Source organism: Charadrius vociferus, unplaced genomic scaffold (assembly GCF_000708025.1).
Source record: "Charadrius vociferus isolate BGI_N301 unplaced genomic scaffold, ASM70802v2 scaffold139, whole genome shotgun sequence".
NCBI classification, from domain to species: Eukaryota; Metazoa; Chordata; class Aves; order Charadriiformes; family Charadriidae; genus Charadrius; species Charadrius vociferus.
The window spans coordinates 1,129,907-1,140,280 of record NW_009650169.1 but is presented as its reverse complement, the minus strand read 5'-3'; the positions used below and the strand labels follow the sequence as shown (position 1 = coordinate 1,140,280).

At 51.6% G+C, this 10,374-nt stretch overlaps 1 protein-coding gene across 17 annotated transcripts in view; it reads left to right on the top strand.

Moving 5' to 3' along the window:
* The window catches only part of SLC8A1 (solute carrier family 8 (sodium/calcium exchanger), member 1), a 107,622-nt gene that overhangs the window by 85,989 nt on the left and 11,259 nt on the right, over positions 1 to 10,374 (top strand). For 2 of the 17 annotated variants that reach the window (XM_009892506.1, XM_009892502.1), the window contains exon 2: positions 6,980 to 7,095. In XM_009892506.1, the coding sequence (XP_009890808.1) occupies positions 6,980 to 7,095 (116 nt within the window). Of the gene's footprint in view, positions 1 to 6,979; positions 7,096 to 7,435; positions 7,592 to 7,771; positions 7,775 to 8,278; positions 8,289 to 8,903; positions 8,924 to 9,445; positions 9,464 to 9,777; positions 9,814 to 10,268; positions 10,275 to 10,336; positions 10,347 to 10,374 lie in introns of all 17 variants that reach the window. The other 15 variants (XM_009892492.1, XM_009892496.1, XM_009892491.1 and 12 more) reach the window with 15 other exon arrangements.

Sequence of the window (10,374 nt, the reverse complement as noted above, 5' to 3'; positions counted from 1 at the left end):
CTCTCAGCGGTTGGGTCCAGCTGTGCCCTGGCCTCTGGTCCACGACTCCTCACGGTGGCCAGGGCCACTCTGCGTGGTGGAGCTGCCCAGCCCTGAGGATGATTTTGGAGCTTTGTCCCCCATGGCACCTGGTCCCCTACATCAGCCCACCTGCCCCTCTGCACAGGCGCTGCCCGGTACCCAGTGTTCACAGGAGCTGCGCGAGGCGGGGAGTCTCCCAAGCCCGTCTCTCGTGGTGAGCTTTAACTTCAGCTAATTAAGTGACTGGCTGACGAGCAGATATATGAGAAATCGATGCGGCAGCTCTCTGCGGGAGCCTGAGAACGCATGCTGAAACGGGCAGCACTGATGGATGTGGCTTTGAAATGTCCCCTCCAGAAGGTGGTGCATGCCTGCTGGCTGTTCTCTCGCTGGCCCTCTGGGTGGGAAGGTTTTTCAGTGGTGCCCAGTGACAGGACAAGAGGGAGCGGGCACAAACTTGACCATAGGAAGTTCCATCTGAACGCGAGGAGGAGCTTCTTTCCTGTGAGGGTGGCAGAGCACTGGCACAGGCTGCCCAGAGAGGTGGGGGAGTCTCCCACTCTGGAGCCATTCCAAACCCACCTGAACGCCATCCTTTGCAATCTGCTCTGGGTGAACCTGCTTTGGCAGGGGGGTTGGACCAGATGATCTCCAGAGGTCCCTTCCAACCCTGACCATGCTGTGACTCCGTGATTCCGTGAAGTGCTTAGTTGTTGGGGGGTCAGGGCTGGCAGCACCAGGCTTAGGCAACAGGACTCCACTCCCGACTGCCTACCCTGGATGTGGTAACTGTGAATCTGCAGCTGAAAGTGCTCCAAGCTCTTCATGTCCTTTCTGGGTGCTCAGTGGAAGCCGGATGGGTGACAAGCATTGTTCCCTCCCCAGGAATAAGTGTCTGTCTGTCCAGGCAGTGACAGCACGCTATGTTCTCATGGGCAAGCTAGTTACTGACTGCTATAGCAGTTGGTTGGTTGTGTGTTTAGAGATGATCATTTTCCTGGCCCTCTGGAGACACCACTACTGGCTACGGGCAGTACTTCTTAGCTCTTCCAGCTCCAGCTCATGGGTGATCTCGGCACAATGATGCTTTCTTAGCTGCAAGAACTCTGATTTAGGTGCATAGCAGGGTTGAAGTGGGCAAGGTCTCTGGATTGGAAGCTACATCAGAAAGTCTCTGGCCCAACCTGTTCTCAGAGGGCTAACGTCAAAGCTAAACCAAGATGCTCAGGAGAGCTTTGAACATCTCCAAGGATGGAGGCAGCTGGCCTCATTCTTTCACTCCAAAAACAAAAAGAAAATAAAGCAGTGTTAAGAAGGCATGACTACAGTTCTGAAAGAGAGCTGAGAGACGTGTTGTGCAGTAATGAAAACCACCTTTTGCCATGCTGAATCTGAGCAGCAGTAGGAAGTGAGCGCTGGACTTGACACATCTCTGCTCCTGGAGATCTCGCCCTGTCACGCAGTGCCCTGGAGGATGTCCCCTGTCCCCCAGCGTGTCCTGCCTGGATCTCTCCGGAGCTGATTGCCGATGCCCTGGAAACAGCAAGCTCCTTTGGTCCTTGCAGTGCTGGTCACTCGTCCGAGTCATGAGAGGGGTTTCTGCCATGTCATGTAACTAAGCAGTACAGCGTAGATTGGGGATGGCAGGATTTTTACGAGTATATTCAGGATTTCCGCTGGTGCGCTGTGACTGTGCAGATATTCAGGTTTGAAATGAATGCAAAGGTCCGTGTAGGTTGTCACCAGTAATTCCTGGTGCCATCTGACCCCACAAAAGAGAAAAGGCTAGTGGAGACAGGAGAGCTGGGAGTCCCAGCTCCTTACACCTCTGCCCAGTGCTGCACCCATCTTCTCATGTGACCTTGGACAAAAAAGTACCTGTAAAGAAATATTCCCCTGTTGGTCTCCGTTCTGCTCTTGTCACCCTGTGCTAGCTCATTGGGTATGTGCCTTTCCCTGCACGTGCATGAGGTTGTTCACGAGGTGTCTTCCCCAGCTGGCATGTTTTTTTCTAAGCATTAGATCTCTTCTTGTCCTGCCTTTGCCATCATACGAAGACAGTTTGCTTGCACATTGATAGGGGACATTCAGCCCTGTCGTGCTAGTGCCACGTCACCGCCGGGGTCACCTGCAGGCAGGCATGTGGGTGCTCTCTCTTGCCCTTAGAATCATAGACTCATAGAATGGTTTGGGTTGGAAAGGACCTTGAAGATCATCGAGTTCCCCCCCCCCTGCCATAGACAGGCACACCTCCCACTAGACCAGGTTGCCCAAGGCCACGTCCAGCCTGGCCTTGAACACCTCCAGGGATTGGGCCTCAACAACCTCTCTGGGCAACCTGTTCCAGTGCCTCACCACCCTCAAAGGGAAAAATTTCTTCCTCATGTTTAATCTAAACCTGCCCTCTTCCAGTTTGAAGCCATTCCCCCTCGTCCTATCGCTACATGCCCTAGTAAAAAGCCCCCCCCCCGCTCTCCTGTAGGCCCCCTTTAGGTACTGGAAGGCCCCAGTAAGATCTCCCCGGACCCTTCTCTTCTCCAAGCTGAACAGCCCCAACTCTCTCAGCCTCTCCTCATAGGAGAGGCGCTCCAGCCCTCGGATCATCCTTGTGGGTCTCCTCTGGATGTGCTCCAACAGGTCCATGTCCTTCTTATGTCGGGGACTCCAGAGCTGGAGTACTCTCTGCCCCTCTCCACGAGAGTGGAGTAGAGGGGCAGAGATGTGCCCAGAAAAGGTGGGTGGGCTGGCATGCTCGTGCCAAGTACAGAGCACGTCCCAAGAGCAGCTATTTGCTGTCAGTGACACTGGGCTGGCATTAGCAATCACGTTGCACACAAAAATGCCAAAAGCTTACCCCAGCTCAAAGGGAAATGGGACAAATCTGCAGAGCATAGCTAAATACGTAGAAACCTGGTCTGGCTGGGAAACCCCTGAGACACAAATATCTGAGGGCTGGGAGACCATCAGTTGGAAATACTGTCTATATTCCTATCCTGCTCTTATATCCTCCTAATCCAAGGTGCTCTTGGCAGTTGTCAGAAGAAGAGGCTGTGCTGGGGTGCCCATTGGGTCCAATCAGGTATAGCACTTCTTCCCTTGGTGTGCCATCCTTAGAGCATCACCAGCCAAGAGGACTTTTCCATGGTCTGTTGTAACTAAGGGCTCTGTGGGAATGCTCTGTTAGAAGACCTTTACAGTTCGAATGAAATAGCATGGTGTGAAATGAAAATTAAATCCTGATGGGGAGCACTAGGCTGGGAGCAAGGGCAGAGATGTGTGTGCCGTGTTCCCAAAGATACCATCCTTCTCTTGCTGCTGGATGTCAGCAAGAGGAGAAGAGCTGGAGCTGCAGTTCTGCAAGATTTGTTTCATTCTTTGTTTTCCGGTACATGGAAATGAGATGAAACTCATTCCCTCAGCAATTGCCTTGGCTACAGACTCCAGCAAGAGCAATTTCTGGTCCAGAAATGATGACAGTTGGATGCGTCGTGGACACCCTCCGCCTTCATGCCAGAATGGGGTTCTTTAGCTCAGGCCATAGGGACTCATCACCAATGGAAGGAAAACCCCAGCAGCAGCAGTGGTTTGCTGCAAACATGGCCCATGGTGTCACTGGGGCTGCTGGCAGTGGGCAGGGAGGAAGGCAGGAGGTCTTCCCAAGCTTGGTGGTTTAGGCCAACACACAGCCAAGGCTTAGCAGAGGGACCTCTAGCCCCATGCACCCAAAGCTTTCGGAAGGATGCTCCAGAAATTGCTCTTTCCCACCTGCAGTGGGAGAAGGCAGGAGAAAAATATTCTGGCTTTTTCAAGGGCTATAGTATTCGCATGCTTATGGGGCCTCGAGTGTTTGGGTTAGATACCCAGGTCCTGGAGATGTTAGATTACAGCAGAAACACCACTTTCATCCCCAAATCAAAGCTCATTATGTAAGGATTTGGGGAAACACCATCTAAAATTGACCCCAGATTCGCAGGAGGTGAAGAAAACTTGTAATGTTTCAGAGGCTGCTTTAATCCTCTGGTTTAACCTTCTATTTTTTCCCTCCGTCCGGTGGATTTGGGAGTCCTTGTTTCTGGCCCTGCAGTCACTCAGCAGTGGGGGTTTCAGGGTGCTCTACAGCGTTCCTATTCTTTTCTGTTTACACAAGCACTATAAAGAAGCAGAGCGCCTGTCAGAGGGTCTGGCAAGAGCAGGGTGTCATCAGCGCGCATCCCAGGTTACTGTAGAAAGCAGTCCTCGCTCGGGCGCGGGATAAATTGTGCCATTGCCTGATCCTCCTCCTTCTCCACGGACCAAACCCTGCCGCGTGGTGTCGTGATGTGGGCCGGACCGGCCACCGAGACGAACAACTGATGCTCTCTCCCCCAGCTCTCTGCCCAAGGAGAGGGGGTAGAGAGACACTTAGAGAGTTTAGAAGGAACTAAACTACTTTAATGAAATATTAATAATAAATAATAAAGCTATCTAGCCTCGGTTGTTATGGCAATAAGTACAAGCAAGAGCCTCTCTGCATACCATGTCTGGGCATAAATTACAACTAATCAGGTCTTACCACTCTGAGAGCGAACAGTATCTGCACAATGTGCTGTTAATTTCAGAGAGTTCAGTTAGTTAGAAGAGGCTTAGCTGCAAAGTAAAATTACTGCACAGAAAATGGGTTCCGTTTTGCCGCAACCCAGGACACACGGCCACATGCGGAGGGGACCCTGCGGAGGGGCTTTGCCGCAGGCAGAAGGCAGTGCGGTGGAGATCGGGCGCGCCTGCGCTGTTTTCCCGTACTCGCTGTTCCTCAAACAGATGTGATCTCAAACACCATCGGGAGGAACTCCTTTTCTCCAGGACTGCAGTCGCATCCCAGGGACAAATTTGCCTCAGCAGTTCTCGCTGATTGGGGATTCATCCAGAGAGTGAATTTGCCGTTTGTTCCTCCCACCTTTTTTCCCCCCCTGACTGCCTCATACAGCAGAAACGGCAGCGGTGCGGGTGTCTACCCGACACGGGGGACTTGCTCGCACCCTAGACAGATCTCTTGGAAAACCACACCTGCTGGCAGTGGCACTTTAAGCCCCAAAGGCCGCATTTATTCAAGGAATTCCTACCCTTGTTGGGTCTAAGCATCAGGAACAGCTTTTTTTCATTGGCACCCAGGTTTCTTTTTGTGAGGGAGAATCGTTTTTTGGGGTTTTGAGGAACACCACACACGGCAAGCCAGAGCACACCCGTAGGAAGTTTACATCTTGATACCTCTGCTGCCCTCAGAATTGATGAAGGCAGCCTTTTTAATTAACTTTCCTGAGAAGGGCTTTTTGGTTTTTTCCTACACAGGGGCAGCGCGCAGTGTACATTTTAATGGGATTTGTCAGGAAAATTATTGATTTTGTTAGTAATATTTTTGAAATTGTGCCATTCTGTTAATTCTGTCAGGTCCTCTTTGATAGCTTGGCTGAGAGCATTTTTGCATCCTTCATTAGTTTTTTAATACGCGATAATTTCCCCTAACTCATCAATGCAAAGCAAGATCAACTGCATGCTCGGTACCCATTTTTCCTGTGTACAAACCCCATTGCAGCAATAATTATAAACAGAACAAATTATTACAGATATTCATTATAAAATACAATTACACTGAGCCGTGCTGCATTGTTACACTTCTCACAGCCATCGCTCGCTCTTGAGTAAATGGTTTCATTATAAGCATGAAGGGCAAACTTAATACACTTCTGACTCATAGCAAACAGTGCAAGAAATCATCGTGGCTGTTCCTCCAAGTGCTTGGCAGTGTTTGCTCTGAATGAGAGTAAAATGCCAAATACTTGTCAGCTTAACAGAGGGGCTCTGGGTGGCAGTACAGACGTGCAAGGAGGGGAGAAAGCCAGAAATTACGGCAGCGTGGCCTGAATTTCACTCCCCTAGAGCGTGGCTTTCTTCCATGTTTATGGGGTTTTCAGTGCTGGGACCTGCCAGGAGCAGCAGATCCTCCTTGGTCATATATTAGAGCAGCCTCGGGCTGCTTCGAGGCGCACAAGCCCCGTGTACCCCAGGGCTGGGTGTTTCTGGGCTACTTTTGTGAGTCCCTGAAAAGAGCTGGAAAACTTCTTCCGTGCTGAATTCCCCCCTCCCCCTGCCCAGGTGAAGCAATTTTGTTCACTGAGTTTTCACTCTGTAGGGTGCCCCAAGGAGCAAATCTCTCTGCTGGTGGCCAGAGCCTCTGCTGCTGCTGTGGGAGGGGGGAGCAAATTCAGCAACCCCAAACCATGTGAAAAGAGACCTGCTGCAAAACTCTCGAGCAGGAGAGAACCAAACCTTCAGGGCTTGGGTGAGGGTGAGCTGCTGGCAAAGAAAAATAAAAAAAGAAGTTAAATCTCACCGTCAGTGAAGCTTTCCTTCAACCCCTCCCTAACCAGAAAGACTCTCTTTCCCATATGTTCCCTCCACAGAAGAAGTCCTAACTCCAGCATCCCTTTCAAGCTTGTAAATTGGAGCCTCCAAAGCCCAAACTGAGCAGCGGATGGTGATGGTGTGCATGGATCTGCTGTGCCTGGCGAGACGGAGCCTCTTCCGTGCGCAGGGGCCGGTTTAAGCAGTGCAGCGCGCAAGCGGTCAAGGGGCTGTTCCGCAACCCTGGGTTTTTGGAAAGGGACTTGTCTTGCTGCCCCCCGGGCTGAGGCACCTCTGGGGGTCCAGCCGTGGGTTCCCGCTGTGCTTGGGGAGGACAGCACCCTGCGAGCCGCTGGTGCTCAGACCCCGGGGTCCGTGCTTATCCTTGAGGCCAGCTCAGCCCGTTGGCTCCCACCCTTTGCTTTCGGCTGTGCTGCCCCTCCAGCCTGTGCTACCAAACCCGCTGCCCTCTGTCTGCAGCCCCCTTCTCCTGCCGTTTCTACCCTCCTCCTCTCCCTGTCTCCCCTCCTCCCTTTTCCCCCCTTACTCTTGAATCTCTATTTCTTCTTCTCTGTTCCAGCAAAACGATATCAATCAAGGTGATAGATGATGAGGAGTATGAGAAAAACAAGACCTTCTACCTAGAGATCGGGGAGCCCCAGCTGGTGGAGATGAGTGAGAAGAAAGGTGGGGGACGTGCTCCGGGGCTGAGCCCAGCCTGTGTGTCCCTGTCTGGCTCACTCATGCCTGGCACCTGCAACACCGAGCTCACATCCCCAGCGCCTATGGAAAAGGGCAGGAGCCGGGGCAATTCCCACCCTCACCCCGCGCCCAGTCTTTCTTTCCCCAGCCCAGCAAGGTCCAGCCCCAGCTGGGTGGTGGGGAAGCTCCTGCCCTTCCCCATACGCCCCGGGAGGAGATGTGCAGCCGCTTGCCCCGACCCGACCATCTCCGGCACCACAGCACCCGGGTGGACATGAACTGCATGCGTGTGTGATGCCAATCATGTGTTTGCCTTTGTCTTGTGTTCCCACAGGAAATTCATTACCCTTAGAGTACTTGACCGTGAGGAGTATGAGAAAGAGTGCAGTTTCTTCCTTGTGCTTGGGGACCCGGTGTGGCTACGACGAGGAGTGAAAGGTGTGAGAGTAAAACCAGACCAGCTCTCGAGACGCTGCCGTCCGCTTTCTCTGTGTCTCCCTACTCTCACACTCCTTTCTCCTCGCACTTTGGCTCCCGGCCCGTTTTGCCCTCCCTCCTTCGAAGCTTGGCCACTGCACCTTTTTTGCTCTGTTTTCTTTCCTCTTTCATTTTGGGAGGACTCCGTCTCCCTCACCAGGGCATCCCCCCCCTCCCAGCCACCGGCAGCAAGGGCGTGCTCCCAGGAAGGTCCTGGAGCGCCGGGGCAGGGGGACGATGAGCATCGCCAGCCCCCAAGGGACATTTTGAGAGCGCCGCCCTGCCACGTGGCAGCTTCATTTAATCGAGTGGAAAACTCAGTCTCGAGAAGTGAAAAGGCAACGCTGCATCATTTTTATCAGAAGATAAAATAGCCTTCACCGGAAATAAAATGCATGGCCAGCGCAGTAATTTCAGCCTTTTTATACTGGCACTAGGATCTGAATATAGCTGAGAATCACGGCACAAGCAGGTAATACCGTAAGATGCAATCAGTCTAGGAGAAATCAGGTTATACTCAAATAAAGTTTCACGGCTCTGCACTGGATAATAGCTTCTCATAGGAATAATAAAAACAATTTCCTCTTTCATCACATTTTTAAACCAACTGCCAACCTTCCCAAAAAGACAGAGTTCACTTATTTTGCCACGCATTATTTTTTTTTCTGCTGGGAAATTAGGTGAAAATTAATGGCAGCAGCTAATTCTGCGTGCTATTGGCGGCTGAGCAAGAAGCAGTTTTAGAGTTACTTAAGATAATTAGTTGCCCTACAACAGACCCTTATTAAAGCCTTTGTAAAAAATTGGCAGCAGCATTTGGTCTGTCTGCCTCGGAGCTGCTTTCTAATTTCTGGGACATCAGCTCTCCCTTCAGCAGGCAGGGGGTTGTTATATATCATTTGTTCAGGACGGAGAGGGCCCCCAGCAGTCCCCACGCTGAGTTGGGGACATGCTGCGGTAATTCCAGGCTAAAAAACACACCCGGCAGCGATGCCCGCGTTCCCCTTCGGCGCTGGTGCCGTCTTGGTCGGCTGCGTCATCCCCTCCATCAGATTTCCCGCTGGTTTATGTCACCAGCGAGCAGAAGCAGGGCTAAAAAAAATCCAGCGTGCTGGCATGGCCCAGGCTCTGCAGGTGGGATTTGTGTCATTAAACGGTGCCGGTGGCATCTATGGAGCGTAGCCAGTGTTGCCAGGATAAAGGGACAGGCGGACGACTCTGCAGCTGAGGCTTTGCCCAGCTTCACCGGGACCAGTGCCGGCTCAGCCTTGCGAGCCTGGCAACAGCCAATACGCTTTCCAGGCCGCAGGTTTGTGAATCCGTAGTACCAACTCACAGGATCCTAGCTGAAATTTTGTATTAAAAGTAGAAGGAAAAGGAAAGAAAGTTCCTCTTCTCCCTGCTCACAAGGAGAACCTGAGGAGGGCCGAGAGCTTTGCAAACTCATTAGCTGGAAGGCAAGTGGAGATTTTAAAGGATGCTATTTGCTGCTTTGGCCATGCAATGATTTTTATTTTTTTTTTAAACTCGATTTTTGTGCTTGGTTTTGTACGAGAGGCAACGAGGTGGGGCAAGCGATGCGCTTGGCACCCCAGAGGTGACAGTATCTCTGAAACGTCACCCTTGGGCCATGTGGTGGGGTCTGCACCTCGGGGGCCAGAGACCCACTGGTGGCACTAAGGGCGAGGCTTTTTCTTTCTGTTTTGGAGACCTAAAATGTTGAGCGACAAGATCCCCGAGCCAAGCCTTGCCACAGACTTTTCTTCTCTCATCATACACTCCAGAAGCTATTGCTCCTCGTTAGGCAGCTGGAGAAGGTCAAAGCCAGTAGCCGCTGCACATGGGACATCTTGTGTCCTCCCCCCAGGGCAGAACTGCCTCTGAGGCCAACGGAAGATCTTGCACGTACAATTCAAAGGGGGAAAATGAATTTTTGGAGTGTGCCTTTTTAATCCCATATCCACTCCATGTTTGCAATGTTGGTTTTATTTATTTATTTATTTTAAATCCACAGTCCCATGAAACGTTTCTGTTCTTTTATTTTTAGTGCCTTTCTCTCCACATTAATGGTATCCTGCAGCTTTACAGATCTGAAATCTCTGCCCTGGGATCTGGAGTCTTTCTGTGGATATTCTTTTTGATTTCATTATTCATTTACTTTTCTTCTTCTGTGTTTGTCTCTGTCTGTCTCCTTCACAGCCCTGTTGTTGAATGAGCTTGGTAAGCGCGCATTCATTTTTCTTTTCCATTTTTCCAGTTTGTCTGCGTATTTTCGGAAGACAATTGATTTTGCTTGACATTTTTCCTTGCTCACGACATTCTCTTTTAGGGTGGTCAGCACTATTTAAGTAAGCTCAGGTGTCTAATGCCACATCTTCCCTTGGAGTAGAGCTCCAAAGTCACTAACGAGCGGTAACCCGCTTCGGCGAGGAGCATTTTTCGGGAGTGGCGTTGTTACAGCCATCGTAAACCCGCCGACACCCCCAGTTACAAACCTGCGCCGTGCCAATTAACCCATCCCCTCTTACACCGGCGTGGCAGAAACGGGATTGCCGGGTGACCCAGGGATGCTCATGGCAGGACGGGAAGGTTGGCCGGACCTTTTTGAAGAGACGGTGCCAACTTTGCCTCCAGTCTTGGGGACAATTAAAGTCCATCAGCCTCTGAACTTCCTTGCTGGCCATCCCCAGGATAGGGTGGCCGGGGAGGGAAGCGAAGCCACCCCCGTCCCCCCAGTGCACCCCCAGCCCCAGGGCAGGCTCACACTGGTTTTACCCACTCCACAGTATATATTAG